The 19,553-nt window shown below is 42.0% G+C and overlaps 1 protein-coding gene across 1 annotated transcript in view; it reads right to left on the bottom strand.

Annotated features, from left to right (window-relative positions):
• The window catches only part of PITPNC1 (phosphatidylinositol transfer protein cytoplasmic 1), a 258,284-nt gene that overhangs the window by 7,979 nt on the left and 230,752 nt on the right, over positions 1–19,553 (bottom strand). The window contains 2 exon segments of the mRNA XM_036836206.1: positions 9,658–9,721; positions 12,526–12,681. Of these exon segments, the coding sequence (XP_036692101.1) occupies positions 9,658–9,721; positions 12,526–12,681 (220 nt within the window).

Below are 19,553 nucleotides of genomic sequence, written 5' to 3'. Positions count from 1 at the left end.
TTAAGATGCTGGCATACCCCATACGGTCAGCTCTCAGTCACCAATGTGCCATTAAATAACCTCAGGTTCTCTGATGCTTAAGTCACGGGCTAGATCTAGCTCACCACACCTTCACTGCTCAGCCAGTATGTATGCATAGACGGCAGCCCCATCTGGACATGAACCTAAGTAAAAAGGAAGTGATTGGGTAAGACAGCCATAAAGAGCCCTAGGAAGCATTTCAAAGCAAATGTAAAGAAACCTAAAATACTAGATGAGCCAGAATGAATGACTTAAATGAATGACTGAGTGTTAACTATGTCTTTAAAAGTTACTGGCATTGATGGTCTAGCTTTCTTATGACGTCCGTTTTTACCACTCTGTTCTTTTGTGGTGCAGGCCACACAGTGTTTCCACTCTACATGCTCTTGGTTTTATGACCAAAATAACCCCCGCGTCAAGCGGCTTTAAAGAATGGAAATGTCTGGAAGCAAGAGGTAACACTGTCCAATTAAGACCCAGCTCAGGTTCTTCACCAACAGCCTCTGGGCGACGACGCTTTTTTGTAGAAGTTTGAGAATTGATGCATTTGAAGTCTTTTCAAAGATCAGTTTATGTGTACGTTTGGTAAAGGGTGGGCAACATGTTTTAAAAATTCTACATACACTTGTTTGGGCCTGGCTCTCTATTTCATCCACAGTGGAGGAATGCTGATTGCAAACTTTTATGTTGGTTTGTTCATGCATGTTTTTCTCGTATTCCCGAACATCATCCATTGTCATATCTGAAAGAAGGTCAAGATGTTGGCAACTTCCGTTATTAAATGCAAACTTTCAATGGGGGAGACTTCAGGGGAAGAAGGCAGCTTAGCAGAAGCCAAAGAGAGGAGTAAAAAGCAGGGAACTCACTAACTTTATGAAGAGTCAATCATAAAGTTAGCTAAACCAGCCAAAGGGGGAGTGAATACAAGGAAGTTTAGTCAAAATAGTCTTAGAACTGAGAAGAGTGGAAATTATTTAGGGGTGATTCTTGTAAAGTGAGCTAGGTGGGTAGAAAGTATTAGCTCGTGGATAGGGCTGTAGCCTGAGATCTCCTAAAAGCATGGTTAGAAGATCCCTTTAAGGCACAGGGTCAGGTTTGTGTGGTCTAATACTTACCTTCCAATACCTTTCAAAATAGATTTGGAGATTCTTTACAACAATGCATTCAACAACAGAAAGGACACTTTCATTGCTATTGTAAGAGACATGACATAGAGGGCAGAGAAATGATGTTCACTGCTACCAGTGAGATTTGGTGCAGTGCTCACACAGAGAGGTATTTTTGCACGGAATACATGGTGTCAGAGAGTACAGGTCTACACTGAACTTCAAGTCTAGCATAACGGCACAAAGATGGCTGGCACTACTTCCACCCACACTGATCTCTAAATAAAATGGCACATGACATTATGATTGTGTTGGCCTGAGTCTTCACTTTTTCAGTATTTCAGAATGATGATTTCTTAATCCAGTGGTTCTCAACAGGGAACAATTTTGTGACATTTTTGGTTGTCACCACTGGGGTGGAGGTGCCACTGGCATGTAGTGGGTAGAGGCCAGGGATGCTGTGGCACATCCCACAGTGCACGGCCCTCCCCGCCTCCCCAGCAAAGCATGATTTGGTCCAAAATGTCAGTGGTGCCAAGGTTGAGAAGCCTTGTCTAAATCCACCTGATAAAAAACTTCAGCAAAGAACCTGTTATCTTCAATAGGTGAAACACATAAAAATAACAATTGGTCTCACATTAAATACTTCTGTTGCTTTATCCTCAACTCCCCACTCCACTCCTTCATTATTTTACAAAATTTTATTTGCAGTTTCCCCAGATGGGCATTCTTCTGTCACTCTCACGGCAGAATTTAACTTCATGACTCTTTACAATGAATGGTACATGCACAACAATTGGTTAATCAAGCTACCGCCTTGGTCACTAGTTAGCTTGGTGGGGATTTAGAGTGGGTATTTACAGCTGCAATTTTTCCTTAAGTCATTCCTGCATCATGTGGTCTGGTGTCTTTTTATATCAATCCATGTGTGTCATGTGAGAGTCTCTTCAGTTCTGAAGGGCAGACTTGCCAGAAGTTTATGAATTAATTCAGTGTAGTCTTGCGGCCAAGATGGAGGGCAGCTCTAAATCCACACCTGGGCTATTTTATTTAGCTGATGGTCCCCCTCCACACCCCGAAACCGTTAAGCAAAAATGCTGTCCATAAGCAATGTAAGTATCAAGAAAGCTAAGCAACAGTCTGGCCAAGCAAAGAGCATGCTTTTCTTTTAGAAAATCAAGGTAACTGGAAAGCAGTAAAGAGATGCTGCTTTGTGATTGAACAAATGCGTCTTAGTTAACAATAACAGCCTTTCAATACAATCACTTTAATTTCAATGGTTGGTTATCAAAATTTCTTAAACACAAATACACCTGGAATGAATACTTAGGTCATTTTAAGTTAAAAGTTTAAAATTTAAAGAAATTTCTTTATACATATGTTCATTAGACCCTTTATTTCCCCCCTCGCTGGCATGCCAGTAATTTTGAAAACAAAAACAAAGGCGGTTTCATTTCTTTGTTCTAGTGAATCTCAAAGGAAATCATTCTTTATCTTTAATTAGCTCAATGTTAAGAGAGGGGCTTAAACTGTGTGACTATGGGCTTTCAAAGATATCTCAATTTTTATGGATGTGAAAAAAGATTTAATAACAAAGATACTCATTATTATCTTGTTCATAATAGTGAAAAATTGAAAACAACTCAGGGGCCTGATGGTATTATGCAGCGGTTATAAATGATGCAGAAGGATATTTAACACTATAGAGAAATGTCCTTGGTATATTGTTAAATAAAAAATTGGAGGTAAAAGAAATCATTTTTTGCCAGAAAAGCATTATATACATTTAAAAAAGACTTTTGAAAGGGTACAGTTCAAAATGTTAACAGTGATTGTTTTGAGGAGTTGGAATTATAGGTAATTTTCATTTTCTCCTTTTTGTTTATCTGTATTTTCTAAATTTTCTACATCAAATATGCATTACTTCTGTAAGAAAGAAAAAGAGAACATTATTTTAAAATCGATTATTTGGGGTCATTAGAAGATGGATACCATCAATTTGCAAATAGGTAAGAAGATATACTTTTCTAGAATTTTTGCCTACTCTAGAAGCATGATCCCTTTTTTCTTAAAATGAAGAGTTAAGAAACAAAGTTGCAGAAAATTTCATCTAAAAGAAAAAAAAATCTCTCAATTAGACCACATAAGAATGAACATTTCTAGGGAGTTCCCTTGTGGCCTAGTGGTTAGGATTCGGTGCTTTCACTGCCGTGGCCTGGGTTCAGTCCCTGGTCAGGAAACTGAGATCCTGCAAGCCAAGCAGCATGGCCAAAAAAAACCAAAACCAAAACCAAAAAAAACCGAAGAACATTTCTAGTAGTTCTCTAAAAGATGATGATAATTTGGTCCCAGCCAATGCTGAAGGAAAATATTGGGCTGGCCTAAAAGTTCATTTGGGTTTTTCCATAAGATGTTATGGAAAAACCCAAATGAACTTTTCGGCCAACCCAATACTTTTGTCTAAATTCTGAACTATCCCCGCATACCATACACGCTTATGGAAATGATGTCAACATTTTCAATATTCCTCAATAATTTATGGAAAGCCTAATCAAGTGAAAATGTTCCTATTCAGGTTATCTGGTAGAATGCATTATGTCTTGCTTCGGCAAAGTATATTACCTCAAAATCTACACATGAACCAATTTTTTAGTAAATTCAATTACACACACACAATGACAGATTATACTTTTGGAGATGATTCATCTTCATTACTGATTGATTTTCAATGATCAGAGTGACTTCTCACAGTTTAGGTTCAGATCTCTTTGCTCCCAGCAGACAAATGCTTATGTGTATCAGAGAAACTCAAAGGAATCATATGTCAATTATTTTGCAAATAAACTGATCAATAATCATCCCTTACTTTATAGATTTGAAAGGTCACAATTTACTTTTCTTAAGTAAAGTTTCTTAAATGAAGTGTTCTTAAATAACACTGGCCTAACTCCCTGATTTAAGAGACTATTGGAACTAGTACCAAATTTCTTCTGATAAGGAAGGCATATCCTAGTATCTTTGACACTTGGCTATCAGAGTGTGACTGATAATCTGGGGGTATAAATGCCCTCTTCATCTCAAGATTTTCTGTCTTTGCCCTCTTGCAAGACCATTTCTGTCCTTCTCTTTCTCGCCCTCCCTCAGGTGAGGAGAGTAAGCAGACCCCAGACTTCTGTCCCAGCATGTAGAGGTCACACTGAATTGGCCTGGGTAGAACCCTTTTCTCTACCACCAGCTCAGCTTCGTCAAAGAAGCTCTGGATTCAGGGGATTTGTTAATTGAGAAGCTTCTTCAATTTCTTAAACCATGAACTAAGCAAAATATACCTCTGTATGAGTCTTGGTCTGCTTCAACTATTTTCTGCTTTGTTATAAAATGCGGATTTCAGTTATTATTTACTTATTGAATCACTCAAGTAATGCATGAATTATTTTCCATAGAAATAATTCAAGTAGTACTGGATTACACAGAGAAAACAGAGTAATTCCTTTTAACTTCCCTTATCAATCCTGTTCCTTCTGGAGATAACTGCCAGATTTTTTTCTATGAATTCACGTGTATGTTACTATTACACACAGTCTCATTTAATTTCACATTTATGGAATCATACTATAGTATACTATACGATACATATTATTCTGGCTTTTTCCACTAATGGAAAAAAACTATTTCCATACCAGTATGTAGAGAACTACCTTATTCTTTTTAACTGTTACACACAATATTTATAGTATGAGTCTATCATAGTTTACTTGACCATATTTCTGCTAATGGACATTTACATGGAGACTAGATTTTAGCTCTTATAAACAACACTACACTGAACAGCTTTGTATTTATATTCACGAACATGTGTATTCCTCAAGAATAAATATCTAGAAGTGGAATTACTGGGTCACAGGTTATTCGTACTTATCACTATCATTTTTTTTACAGAAACCGTTAGTATGTTCTCCCACCTATCCAAAACTGGATTATTATCACTCTTTATAAAACTTTGGCTATCAGATGGGCAAATGTCATATCTTCTTGTTGTTCTCATTACGTTTCTTGTGATTAGTAGTGAGGTTATTGGTCATTTGCATTTCTTCTTCCATGGTTTACCTATTCATGTTCTTTACCTTTTTTTCTACTGAGTTGTTGGATTTTTGATTTATATACTGTAGATATTAGTCCTCTGTTGGCTACATATGTTGCAGATAGCTTCTGTTAGTCTTTCAACTTTGTTTCTGGTGGCAATTTTCTTTCAATCATTTTATTAAAGAAGGCAGGTTTATTTCACTGGAAGTGGAGGCAAGACTGTATATTTGAAAAGCCTTTAGGATAGAAGTCATTTGAACCTACAGAGAAACTGCAAATGACATGGAGCAAAATGTCTGCAAGCAGGGATTTTCCTTCATTGTACTGCACAGCTGCAGCAGTGACAATTTTAATAAAGCGCCATATACCCTAATTCAGTGACCTGTCCAATGGCACATTATATTTTATTTCCTTCTACAAATGTTTTCTCTCCATTTCCAGGCTCCTCAGCCTACACAGAAGTAAATTTTTTTTTTTTTTTTTTTTTCTCTAAGTCAAAATGGAAGTCTTAAACAAGTGGTTGGTCAGAGGAAGCTCCAGCAATCATGAATTAGGTTTGATACACCTTTGACTCCAGGAGAATGGTGGCCATGCTTTGGGAAGTGCTTTTTTTTTTAAAACTCTTTAAAATGGTTATAAATTCAATAGATGCTTGTTATAAACAGTTTACGGTTTTTTTTAATAGTTTACTTTTTTGTAGTGAAAGTAGCCAATCCTCAAGGCTTGGTGCATACCCTTTCCATGTAATTCAGACCACTAAGATCTAGAATTGTAATCTATAGTTGTGATTTTTTTCCCATAGTTCTTAATTTGGGGAGGTGGAGGAGGGCGCATCACAGATCCCTTTGAAAATGTGATGGAGAGCAATGGGTTCTCTCCCCAGAAAAATGAAGGTAAGCACACACACACAAAATGTTGCATAAGGGCCACAGCACTCAAGTTCATGTTTCAGGAAACCTGAGGCCATTGGAAAATGCTGGCTTGGTGAACTCAGTCAGCTAATGCTGGTCCCTAAGCTGGCTTCTTTCTCCACCTTGAGCTTGCTTCTCTCGTTGTTAGGCTGCTCTGAGGACTCCAGAATGATTTCTACGTCACTTTCATGAGGGAGTTTCATCTATACTAGCCAGAGCTACCCCCTCTACTTTTTTAGAAGGGTCAGGATTCATGAGGTTCCACTCAATCACAACCTCCCTTGGGAAACCCTCTGTGTTCCTCTCTCAAAATACTGTCAGATTTGTGAAGCAAAACCATGCTTTGGTGAAGCTGGGCTGCCTATTTTTATCTACCTCCCCTTTCACCCCATCTTCTGAAATGTGCAGTTGTTTCTTCTGATTAGTGTTGCAGTCATGCAGGAGACACCCAAGGCTCATGGATAAAGACCAATCAAGCCTTTGAAAGACAAACTCAATTCCTCCAGCAGTGGAAATGGTTACACTTTACAATGTACAAGAGCAGAATAAAATCTGTTTTGGGAAATAGTTATTTGACAGTCAAATGCTGAAATTCAGAAAAGATACAAAATTAATCCTTGGGCAAGAAATGATCACCATCATCTACAGTGTCTTTTTTTTTTTTACTCTTAATTAGGCACTGGAGGTGGTGAGTCTAATCAGGGAGAAGGAGATCATCCAGGGCTGCCAGTGGATAAGGGTGTCCGGTTTGGGCACTGCAGGAACACACAGCCCAGGAGGTCAATGGAGCTAAAATTCAGCCCTAAGCCAACAGCACCTGCTGAACCTGCCCAGAAGGGGCGCCTTTTTTCTAATGCTTACAAGGCATCAGAGTTTAGCAGTTGGCCCTGAAGACATCTACCATTCTCTAGTATAATTAAATTTGGATTGAATTAATTAAACTGTCCCTTCAATCTAATCTGATTAAAAGTCATTCTTAAAATTTTAGTGAGCGTCGGATTCATCTGGAGGGCTTGTTAAAACACAAGATTGCTGGGCTGTACCCCTTGAGTATCTGATTCAGTAGGTTGGGGTGGGGTCTGAGAATCTGAACTTGTAACAAGTACCCCAAGGATGCTGATGTGGCAGGCCCACTTGCAGAATAAGTGCCATAAGCTATAGGAAAGGATTTCTTTACTTTGAACCTTTTCCATGTTTACTATGAGAGCCTCACGGAGCCTGTAGAGACCAAAGAAAAATAAGCAACTTCAGGTACCCAAAACTGAAGGTCTGTTCTGGTGGGCCGTGACACAGCCATTTACCTGAAAGGCCCGCAGTCTGCAGCATTACCTTGAATAAGGGGCTGTGGGCAGGGCTATTTTCATTTATTTGACTGAGTGTCTGCATCTGTGTAATGAAGGAGCTACTGTTCTCCTGGCAAGCAGCTCAGCTGGGGGCAATGATGCCAGTAATTTACATGAAATTGATGGGGTGGTTCTCAGACCCCTTGCTGAGTGAAAAGGCTGCTTGTTTTGGTTGAGGCTAGGATTGTATATATAGTGGGTGGATGCCTTCTCTGGGGAGTACAAGGTGCCCTGACCATCTATATCTGCTAAACCACACGCTTTTTTTCTGCACTCAGATACAGAAAGGGCTTTTTGTCAGTAGACTCCCTGAGTTAATTCCTGTCTCCACCTTACCCATCTTAAGTAGATGTTCTCATCTTAAAGGTCTTCCTTTGATGCATTATTCTAGCTTTGGGCCCCTGTAATAGTCTGAGTTTTGTGGGTTTTTTTTGGACTAAAAGTCTTTAAGTCTCTTCGTTGCTGCAGGCTCGGGTGAGATGGAAAAGAATCGGCCCCCATCCTCTGCACTCCAGCCGTTCCCTTACTAGACTCCCGCCCACATTTTCTTTTTCTATATCTTGCCTCTACTCTAATTCTCTTTTCTGACCAACAGGCTTGCAGTGTTTTGTCCTCTTAATCGGGGCGTGGCCACCCTTTTCAATGCTGCCTTTTCCCAAAAGTCCTCTAAGGCATCCTGGCACTCAGGAGAAATCTACTGAAGTGCCCTGTCTCTTGGTCTTCACTGTGGCAGAGTTTTGGCCCTTCAGGCCTCTGTTCCCTTGCCAAACTTCTCACCAGTTTTGAGCCTCTTATTTGAAGAACCTTTTGAAATTCCTTTAGTGTCGGTGGCAAGGATGCCGGGAGCGTGGAGGAGTGCAAGTTGGGGGAGACCAGCAGTTCTTTACCTTTGGGGTGTCTGTACTCCTCCTAAGAATCTGAGAAAAGTTCTCCAGAAAAAAACAACCAAAAAGATTTGTTTAACGATCTGGGGAAGTAATCACAGGAGACTCTCCCTCCCCCTGTCTCTCCGTAGACAACCACACATAGGCGTTCAGGAGGTGTGACAATGCGGCTGCCTGTGAGCGGCGTCCTGGGGGTGTGCGATAAGAGAGAGCAAATGATGATCTTTCCAAAGAGTCTCTTCCAGAGGTCTGCATTTGAGCAAACCCAGGAAGATGCAAAGATGCATTTGCTTTTCAGAAGATGTGGATCTGGGAAAATTGTGCAAAAAAAAAAAAAAAAAAAAAGCACTCCCATAGCCTACAGAACCCTCTCTTTTAAAATGTGGTCAGAAACAGCTAACAACATTAATAACAATCACTGTCTTTGCCCATTCAGTCCAATGTAACTTTTCACTTCAAATTTGATACCTTCTGCTAAGAGGAGGGAAGGGATTGGTGGAACAATGACAGAAAGGCACCAAAATGCAATCTAGGTTACGCTGAGAACAAATTCAATGTGACTTAGGAAAAGGCCAAGGAGAAGGGCATTTCATTAGGCAATCAGATACGACCCAAGTCACCAACTGGGTGTGTTTGTTTCTTTTTATAGTCAAGGACACTAGCCTCCGATGACTGATTCTGGGAATGTCAAGGATTCACATGGACAAAATGATAGCACTGGGGATATGGGAAGGGTCGTCCATCCATCATGGGATGAAACAAACCTTGTTTCTTTCCATTTACTGGAAATATACAGAACTTGTTTAATTCTTCCCAAAGCATTAAAAAAAAAGCCAGAACAATAGTCTCAATTAGAAATAAGGGGGTACCAATGCCTTTGTCCTTGAATTTTTACAGAGTCCTTATGTTTTTGGTGAGGGAGTGTTTCCAGTAGTCTCTAAATCAAAGGACTGCTTTCACTTGATATGATGCTTCAGACAGCACTGATCTTGAAGTTTGGGATAAATTAGGATGGGTTTGAAGCCCATCCAACAGAGAATTATGGAGCCCTGCATTATCAAGTATGAAAGCATCAAACATACTGAGGCCCTATTTAGTCAATAACTAAGTGTTGTGGTTATTTTAGACCAAACTTCTATCATTACATTCTTCTTCATTATGTCCCATGGACAGTGCTGTTTCCAATACAGGAAGCAATAGCCCTGCCTTTGTTGTTGTCTTTCTAGGTAGCAGCTGAAGCCAGATGGACTGAAAGCCCAAGCCAACATGTTATGAAGTTGTTCTGTGAGTGATTTTGGGGAAGTTGACTTACCATACCACTCATCAACCCATGCAAAAGCCTGTCTATGTCCAATCAGAAGAATATCTCGGACCACCTAAAAAAGCAAAAGAAGGATGTTTGACAGAATACCAGGTTTGATTAAAACTATCTGGAAAAGGGATGGTTCCCAATTCTTGGAATCCTGGCAATTACAAATTTCTCCATCCCTCTGTCCATATGTGATGACAATTAGGGGCTGACATACTTACTCTCAGCCCTTTCCATGGTGTCCATACACTTGCTGTAAATTAATCTCTTTATCTTATTTGAAAGTTGGGCTGGAGGTTGTTCACACTAATGAAACGACTTGGCAGTCACACAGCAGTGACTGGACTGAATCTCTAGGACTGATCACCTTGAGATTTTTCTCTTCATTTATCTTTACCTAAAACAGGTCCTACTTTTCTTTTGCGGAAGGGTGCGTCACACTGGTGCCGGGAGGTCATAAATGTTGGAAATCAAGAACATCTGTCCGGGTAGCAAGTCACTTCTAAGCCAAAAGCACTTAAAACTCTCTCTTTTCTAATGAAGTATCCTAAATATTGCTTAATTTTTTAAAAAAATAATTGAAGGTGTGGGATTCAAGAGAAGTAAATATCTTTCTAGGCCTGATTTTCATGTAATAAAAGGGGGGGGGGGAGCAGTTTAGTCAACTATTCTTGAAAGAGATGAAATAAGAGACCTGAACCAGAGTAGAACATAATGGGAATAATGAACTTGACTGGAGACAAAAGGAATGAAATTGTTTCTTATGGTGACACATAACGGCAACAGAAGACTAAGAAAAATAATTCTATAGGGTTTGTGTGTCATACCATTTATGTGCTTTTATTTCATGGTATTCTTTTCTTGTCTTCTGTAAATATGCCTTTTTACATTTCTTAGATACTCAACGCTCTCCCTCCAACATTCCTTTCTTCCTGCCAAACAAATCTAGCAATTGTCAAAAACCTCTTGTAGAAGGTTCAAGCATGTTTCAATAAATGAAGGATTTTAATTCAGTGAATTTGCAGAAACAAGGGAAGCTTTCATAATGAAGTGTTTATATTACTCCAGGCCTCTGGATATCTAGTGAGGCTTTTGTAATTCAGAAGGAGGAAACATGTAATGAAAATAAGAAACAACATGAAGCCATACACACTTGAGTGCTGAGTGTGTCAAATTCATGGAAATCAAAAGAACAGCATTGAGGCATCAGTAAATACACCCTATTGCATTAAGCACAACACAGCTGTCTACTGGAAACAAGAATTCAATAATGTGCTAATGGCTTGCTTTCGAACATTTTTTCCCCTTAACTGTGAATAGATTCTTCAAACACAAAGGTGTTCAGAGAAAGGCATCCCTGGCACTTAAAACCCATGCAAATGCTAGCCTCAGATACTCATTAGTGGCTCATGTGCCACAGCAGGTGTGTTTTGGGGGTGTTGATAACACTTCATTATATTTGGAAATGGGCAATGGGAATGCCTATTACTAGAGCGTAATTCTTGCAGGTATTTTAAAGAAATGGATTCTCAAAACTAGAAAAGAAACACAATGAGCCCTGTGGCAATCTAAATATGCTTTGTGAGAAGAGGAGATAATAAAACATACTACGGTAGTGGCCCTAATAAGAGGAGATCATTTGAGGTTTAAAAAAAAAAGGTGGGATGTTGTAGGAAGTGAAGAATATATAGCTGGAGCTCGACCCAGAGCTGAGGCTGGAAAATATTTACTCTGAGAGCCCGGACTGTCTTCCTGCTTAATAACTGGGACACAGCAGGAAAACAAGAGGTCCCAGAACTTGATTTCTCTGTGTGCCACTTGGCTCCCACTCCGGGCGGGGCAGAATGGATTCTGGAGCTCAGCAGATCAGTACACTTCTCTGCTTCAAATTTGCTCAAGGGTCTGCTATTATCAGGAGCCCAAGTTCAATCTCTTTCTTGGACCCAAATTCAAGATTTACACATTTTATTGTCAACTCGCCCCCCCAAGCTCAGTAGATAAATCCATCTAAGTAACAAAAAGCTCAGTGCATTAAGGTTAAATTCCAGTGCCCCCAAAAGAATTTCAGAAAGCTATTCTTTATCAGTTTTTGAGTGGAAAAATAAACAGATATCCAGCCTATCTGGAATGTAGAGACAACTTGGGTAGTATTTATTTTCATGAAAATAGGAGTTACAAAGGGCAATGCTCAACACTGTATTTCCCATTAATTTCCATGCGGATAAGAGTTATGTTAGAAGCCCCTAACAAACTTAAATCATCACCCCAAATGGGTTCCTGCTACAACATTAACATGTTTAGTCAAAGTAGGCATACAATTGAAATCTGTGTTTTGAGGTTGTTAATAATTCTTTGGTAGTAGAATTATTAAAAGGGCAGAAATGCTGGGGTACACCATCTAATGGGACCACTGGGATTTCCTGTTCTGTCTCTTGGGGCAACTTCTACCTCAGGTGTCTACATTTGCAGGATCTTTTGAGTGAGAACTATCCTTGGGGGGAACTGCACATACAGATAAACCCTGTGCTTCTGTCTGAACCCAAGTACCCAAGGACCAAGTACAAGTACCTCTCTCTGGAACTAGATTAGCCTGATGCCAAAGAGAGAAGTATATTTTGAAAGCCCAACTTCCTGAACATACTCACCCAACAGACATGGAGGTCACAGAATGAGAGATAAAGTGTAAGATATCTATTAGTGGAAGAAAATTAAACAGTAGACAAAATGCATTTTCATGAAAACAGGGTTTTCTAGATGCAGGTACCTCGTGTTGGCTCAGCGCTTATACATCTGTTGGGCATTGGGCACTCCAGCTCACAACAAAGACAGTTATTTTGTCCATAGCCCAGGAACTGCTGTCCATTTACTTACCTTGTGTACAAATTGTTCCACTCTGGTCTGAAGCCCCCAGACCTCGAACTTCACAGTCACCAGCTTGTAGGAACACATGATGGGCTGATGACTATCTCTCCAGCCTTCCCTTAACTGGCCCCGTCCTGTCTTCTCTGACTTGAAGTGTTTAGGATCCTGGAGAAAAAAAAAAATCAGAGAAATGATAACTTAAAAGTTCAACCATCTTTTTACATGAAATAAGTGAATAAGGGAAGCCAAGTGAAAGAAACCAGTCACCAAAAGCCACAGTGTCTAATTCCATTTATGTAAAATATCCAGAATAGGCAAATCTATGGAAAACGTAGATTAGTGGCCTAAGGCCGGGGGAGGGAGATAGTATGGGGAATGACTGCTATGGGAACGAAGTTATTTTTGAGGTGATGAAAATGCTCTAAAATTAGATTTAAGGTGATGGCTCACAACTCTGTAAATATGCTAAAAACCATTGAGCTGAACACTTTAAATGGATGAACTTTATGGTATGTAAATTAGATGCCAATAAAGCTATGAAAATACATAAATGAAATATAAAAAATGCTATCTACTACCTCAGTAGGGTTTTTCAGGGTGTGCACTGGCTCTGGGTTTGCTGATATTCTTTTTTTTTTTTTGGCCATACCGTGCTGCTTGAGGGATCCTACTTTCCTGACCAGGGATTGAACCCGTGCCCTTGGCAGTGAAATTGTGGAGTCCTAACCACTGGACTGCCAGGGAACTCCCTGCTGATATTCTTGCATAAAGTAATACTATAATAACCATTATCCTGGGGCTTCCCTGGTGGCGCAGTGGTTGAGAATCTGCCTGCCGATGCAAGGGACACGGGTTCGAGCCCTGGTCTGGGAAGATCCCACATGCCGCGGAGCAACTGGGCCCGTGAGCCACAACTACTGAGCCTGCGCTCTAGAGCCCGCGAGCCACAACTACTGAGCCCGCATGCCACAACTACTGAAGCCCACGCGCCTAGAGCCCATGCTCCGCAACAAGAGAAGCCACTGCAATGAGAAGCCCGCACACCGCAACGAAGAGTAGCCCCCACTCGCTGCAACTAGAGAAAGCCCACGTGCAGCAACAAAGACCCAATGCAGCCAAAAAAAAAAAAAATCATTATCCTTAGTGTGTTTACTGAATGCACACTGTGGGCAGGCACAGAACCAGGTATTACATTATGCTTCCCCTCAACCAGGTTTCTTTGCCCTGGGGGTTGTGGGAGGGCACCAGGTGCATGTGTGGTCTGAAAGGTATGGTCTGTGTGTGATTGCAGGGCACTTCCCTCCACTCAGAGAATGGACTCAACTCTACTTGGATGATCTCTGTTCCCTGACTTCCCTCCAGGGTCCTTCCTTACTTGCATCAATGGCAGGAAGATGGTGGGTCTGGGGGTAGACAGGGACCAGAGTGGGACACATATATAATTAATGGAATACAGAATTGACAAAAGGGATTCTGGAAGGGAGTAAGGAAAGAAGGATGCATAATAACTACCCCAAGGAAATAAGTGCTTCTGGGGAGGGAGGGACTTGAGTGTGGGCAGCATTTTTGAATCTTTGGTACCAACTTTTTGCCAAGCTATATTTTTATCACCTGGACCAACCCAGAAACTGCTACTGAAATTATGTGCATAGGCCTAGAAAGATTATGATAATAACATGAAATATGAAAAAGGCATAAGCATAGAGTTTGGCCCATAGCAAGTGCTCAACTGATGTTGGCCATTATTGTACTTCCCAAGGCAGTCTATGAAGCCTCTGAGCTCAGCCCCTACAGTCCAGGGCAGAGATAGCAATGCCTTTCCAAAGCGCCCTGGAATTGCTGGTAAAAGATGTGATGTTTAAGACCATGGGACTAATTCCTGCCTGACCTGTATTCCTACACCACAAAATGTGCAGTGGTTAAGAATCCACCTGCCAATGCAGGGGACATGGGTTCGAGCCCTGGTCCGGGAAGATCTCACATGCTGCAGAGCAACTAGGCCCGTGCACCACAACTACTGAGGCTGCGCTCTTGAGCCTGCGAGCCACAACTACTGAAGCCCGCGTGCCACAACTACTGAAGCCTGCACGCCTAGAGCCTGTGCTCCACAACGAGAAAAGCCACCGCAATGAGAAGCCCGCGCACTGCAGCAAAGAGTAGCCCCCGCTCGCCGCAACTAGAGAAAGCCCACGCGCAGCAACGAAGACCCAACGCAGCCAAAAAAAAAAAAAAAAAAAGAACAAAGAGAGAAGGCCAGTAAATGAAGAGATATATCACCAGGGAGACTACGGGAGATAATCTCCAAAGATGGCCCCCATCAATTCCCTCCCTCACTGTGCCTGTAGGAGGTGGAGGCTACTTCCCCTCCCCATGAATCTAGACCGGTCTGTGATTTGCTTTGACCAAAAGAATGTGGCACTGTGAACACTGTGTCAGTTCAGGTCTTTAAGAGAAGCTGGGAACCGGAAGTCTGCCACAATGTAAAAAATCTAGCTTGATCACCCTGAGACCACCATGCTGTGAGGAAGCCCAAGTCTGCCATGTGGAGGGCCATGTGGAGAGATGCTCGCTCGTTCCAGCTAAGAAGCCAGCACATGAGCGAAAAAGCCGTCTTTGATATTTCAGTCCAAGCATATACCACGAGGAACAGAAGATCCTGCCCAGCTAAGCCCAATCGAGATGGCAGAATCGTGAGAACTAATACACTGTTGTTTTAAGCCACTAAATTCTTGGATGAATTGTTACTCAGCAAGAGATAACAAAACAGGAGCATCAAATGGATTCCAAAACAGATGCAATAACTGGATCTCCAAAGACGAAGAGAAGGAATGCTGCTTTCTTTTTTCCCAGAACTCACCGAAAGTTCATACAATTAGCTACACCCTTGAAAACTATACACAAGGAAATGTACGGCTGCCAAGCAGTTCCTGCAACTTAAAATACAAGAGCTGGAGTTAAACAGGGGAAGCTGGTTTCTTTTCCCACCTGCCCTTCGACTTCCCCGCAAGAGGCAAGTGACGAGTATGATTATCAGCACACGGACAACTATCTTGAGGCTTAAAAGACACGGCCTCCACGCTGTGGCCGACCAGAATACACACAGGCGAACCCTCGTGAACCTGAGTGGAGGTTATCCTACTCCGGTTAGCAACTGGGTAAATAAAGGACAGTTGCAGGGCCAGCGAGCAGTTGAAAGCAAGAGGGCAAAGTTCCTGGCAACCCAGACATGTAAGAGACAAAGGACCCAGTCAACAAGGAAGTGTGGCCGTGGCCTGAGCTGCTTTCACTTGTCTCAGGTCCTGTGCACTGGGCCTGAGCGAAGCCTGAAGATGGAGGCCCCTGGGTCGTCTGGCTGCACCCCACGCTCCCCTCCCCAACGTGAGTCCCTGATTTGTGGGCTAGCCTCGGCTTGTTCCTTCAGCCAGCCACTGTGGATCTTGAAATGATACCTATTCTAGAATCTTGGTGTAGATTCCAGACATCTCAAGAATAACGTAAGACTCTGTAATATCAAACGTGGAACACCGGCAGATTGCATTTCCAAAGCAATTAAGAGTTGTGGGGCCTCACAGCAAACTTCACTTCTGAATAAGACCTGAAAAGTATTGCCTGCAAAGTGAAAACTATGCAGACACTTAAATCCACGTGTGGCTCCCGATCGAACCACAAAATTATAAAATGACATCAGGCATTCGTGAAACAGAGCTTTGGGAAAAGGCTACATGGGTATGAGAAGTGTGCTGTATTTTCAAGACGCGGAATGGGATTTTAAAACTGGAAGTGGTAATTTGACTTCATACCCTCGGTTTTATGGATAAGGATACTGAGGCCTGAGAGAATGAAATGTTTTGTCCCCAAACCACGGGCACTTGGTAACAGAGCTGGGACAAGAATCCCCGCCTCCCCTAATTCTAGCCCAATGTTCTTTCCAGTACATTTACTTTGAATATTAAACAGCGAAAGGGTGTTTTTGTTATAGCCAGATGCCAAAGAAGCAATTAACAATTGGGCTTTTTATGGCAACAGTGTGTTGATTTTTTGCGAGTCTGGTGTCATATCCACAGCTGCTGATTTCATCTAGTAAATCTCATACGTGGCCTATAATTAGGGATTCACTTTCAGAGAGCTGGAGGGAAGTAAGGGAGAGGGATTTACCAGAGGACTCCTTTAACCAAAACTCAAGATCAGAAACGAACATCCAGCTGAATACCTTTGAATGACAATGAGCAAAATAAATAGATAAATTAATAAAATTAAAAAAATCAAACCACTGGGTCTTATCTGAAGTATTCTGGTCACTGCAAACTTTCTGCCTTTTCCCCTCCCCCTCTATTTCTCCTCCCCACCTTCCCCCCAAATACTCATTCTTCTGGAAATTATTATCTTCAACTCTCATTCTCTCAGTTGAGTTTGTGAACATAAATATCTAAATTGCCCCATTCATACAGCAGTCGATCTTTCTTACAACTTTCTAAATTTTTTTATGTTTTAATATTCTAGTTTGTATTTCTTTCTATAGCTGCTATAGTATTTTTTATTTTTAATAAATTTATTTATTTATTTATTTATCTTTGGCTGCATTGGGTCTTCGTTGCTGTGCACGGGCTTTCTCTAGTTGCGGCGAGCGGGGGCTACTCTTCATTGCAGTACGCAGGCTTCTCATTGCAGTGGCTTCTCTTGTTGCAGAGCATGGGCTCTAGGCGCGCGGGCTTCAGTAGTTGTGGCACACAGGCTCAGTAGTTGTGGCTCGAGGGCTCTAGAGTGCAGGCTTCAGTAGTTGTGGCGCACGGGCTTAGTTGCTCCGCAGCATGTGGGATCTTCCCGGACCAGGGCTCGAACCCGTGTCTCCTGCATTGGCAGGCGGATTCTTAACCACTGCGCCACCAGGGAAGCCCTGGCCTATTTTAAAAGGACATAAAATTTGACTTTAGTGTGACTGAGAGATTATGCATCTCCAAACTCTTGCTGGATCCCAACCTGGTGCAATCAGAAAACACAGTGAAAGTTCTCTGTAGTGGGTTGGTGACACCCCCAAAAGATATGGTCAAGTCCTCATCCCTAGTACCTATGAATGAGATCTTATTTGGGAAAAAAGGTCTTTGCAGATGTAATGAAACTAAGGCTCTAGAGAGGAGCTCATCCTAGATTAAGAGGGTGGGCCCTAAATCCAATAACAAGTGTCCTGATAAGGGACAGAAAAGAAGACACAGAAAGGAGGACATGTGAAGTTGGAGGCAGAGGTTGGAGATATGCAACCACAAACCACAGAACTCCTGGAGCCGCCAGAAGCCAGAAGAGGCAAGAAAGGATTCTTCCCTAGAGCCTCACAGTCACTAAGAACTTCTGTCCTCCAGAACTGTGAGAGAAACCTCTGGGGGTGAGGAGTATGGTTAAATCCCCAATGCTTCTGATCAAATCGGTCTTGGGTGGAGTCTGTGCATCCAGCATTTCAAAAGCTCCCCAGGTGATCCAAACATACAGCCAAGGTTTAACCACTACCATAAGGTACGAATGTCATCTCTGTGCTCCACATGAGGAGCCTGAAGCTCAGAGGTGATTGCTGACTTATCCACAGCTCTCCAGGCCACAAGCTCAGGTCAACCTGACTCCCAGACCTGGGCTCCCTGCTCCTAGACCATGTGGATTCTCATCTGAAATTCTGGCACAATCTGTCAGAGGGGGATGGTGTTAATACTCCTCATCTGCAGGATGGTGTTAATACTAATTCCCTTGTGGGACTGTTGCAAGGCATAAATTGGATAATGTCGGTGAAGTCCCCAGCCCAACACCCAACAGGCGATGCATGATATACAGGAGATATCCCAGAGCTTTAAGAAGCACATAATACTGAAACATCCTTAAGAGATTTCAATTTCCTCAAATCTCACTTAGCTCCTCAGAAGAAAGGCAGCAGGAATATCTTAAGTGCTGTAGGATTATTTTTACTTTATTGTTATCCTGTGGTTGAGTGTATAGAAAAATAAGTGCCAAAAAATATGGCTGCCCACCATAATGCTGGTGCCCTTGTATCAGTGAGAGGCAGGGTGGGCATTTCCATTTTCTGCAAGCTGTCACCTGTCAGTGTCCATAAGTACGGTGGTGGAAGAAATCCCAAGAAAAGGGTTTTTGCTTATTGGACTCTCATGACTAGGTTCTGGGCCAAGGACAAGTGATAGTCTTCAATCTTAGAATCAATTCCTTTCCCTCTTTCTCTTATGTTTCAGGAACACTGTTCCAAGTTGACAAAGCGGAGAGCAAAGCAGATTGCCCTACTGTAGGCTGCTCCCTTAAAGGAAGGGATTTTACTGATTTCACCAAGGTTCCGGAACCCCATAGGGGCACACAAAGCAGCTGGTCCATCCAAGCTGGGAGCTTCCCTGGCAGATGGACACACTGGGCAGCTATCTCCCCATGTCAGGATGGGCCAGCCTTGAAGCCAGACAACTTCGAGCATCTTAGGGGTTATATAAAAGCTTTCCTCCAGAAGAGTTGAGAACTACACAGAGATAAATGCAATCCTTTCCTTCCAGTAATCATCCAAGCTAGGGTGGAGCTTGTTTCCCTAACGGGGAACCTAGCTGTATAAGTTTGCTAGAGCTATCATAACAAAGTACCACCCACTTAACACTCACTTTGTGTTAAGCCACCCACATACTGGGTGTCTCACGGTTCTGGAGGCTAGAAGTCTGAGATCAAGGTGTCAGTAGGGTAGGTTCCCTCTGGGGGTTGTAGAGGAGAATCTGTTCCATGCCTCTTTGCTAATTCTGGTGGTTTGGTTTGCTGGGAATTCTGGTGTTCCTTGACATGTAGATGTACACTCCGGTCACATGGCGTCCTCCCCGTGTGTCTTCACATCGTCTTCCTTCTGTGCATGTCTGTCTCTGTCTCTAAATTTCCCCCTTTCATAAGGACACAATCATATTGGATTAGAGCCCACTGAACCTCATTTTCACTTGATTACCTCCGTAAAGACCGTATTTCCAAGTAAGGTCACCCTCTCAGGTACTGGGGGTCAGGAGTTCAACATATCTTTTTGT

Source organism: Balaenoptera musculus, chromosome 20 (genome assembly GCF_009873245.2).
Source record: "Balaenoptera musculus isolate JJ_BM4_2016_0621 chromosome 20, mBalMus1.pri.v3, whole genome shotgun sequence".
Taxonomy (NCBI): domain Eukaryota; kingdom Metazoa; phylum Chordata; class Mammalia; order Artiodactyla; family Balaenopteridae; genus Balaenoptera; species Balaenoptera musculus.
The sequence above is the reverse complement of the archived record's forward strand: the minus strand, read 5'-3'. Positions and strand labels throughout refer to the sequence as shown.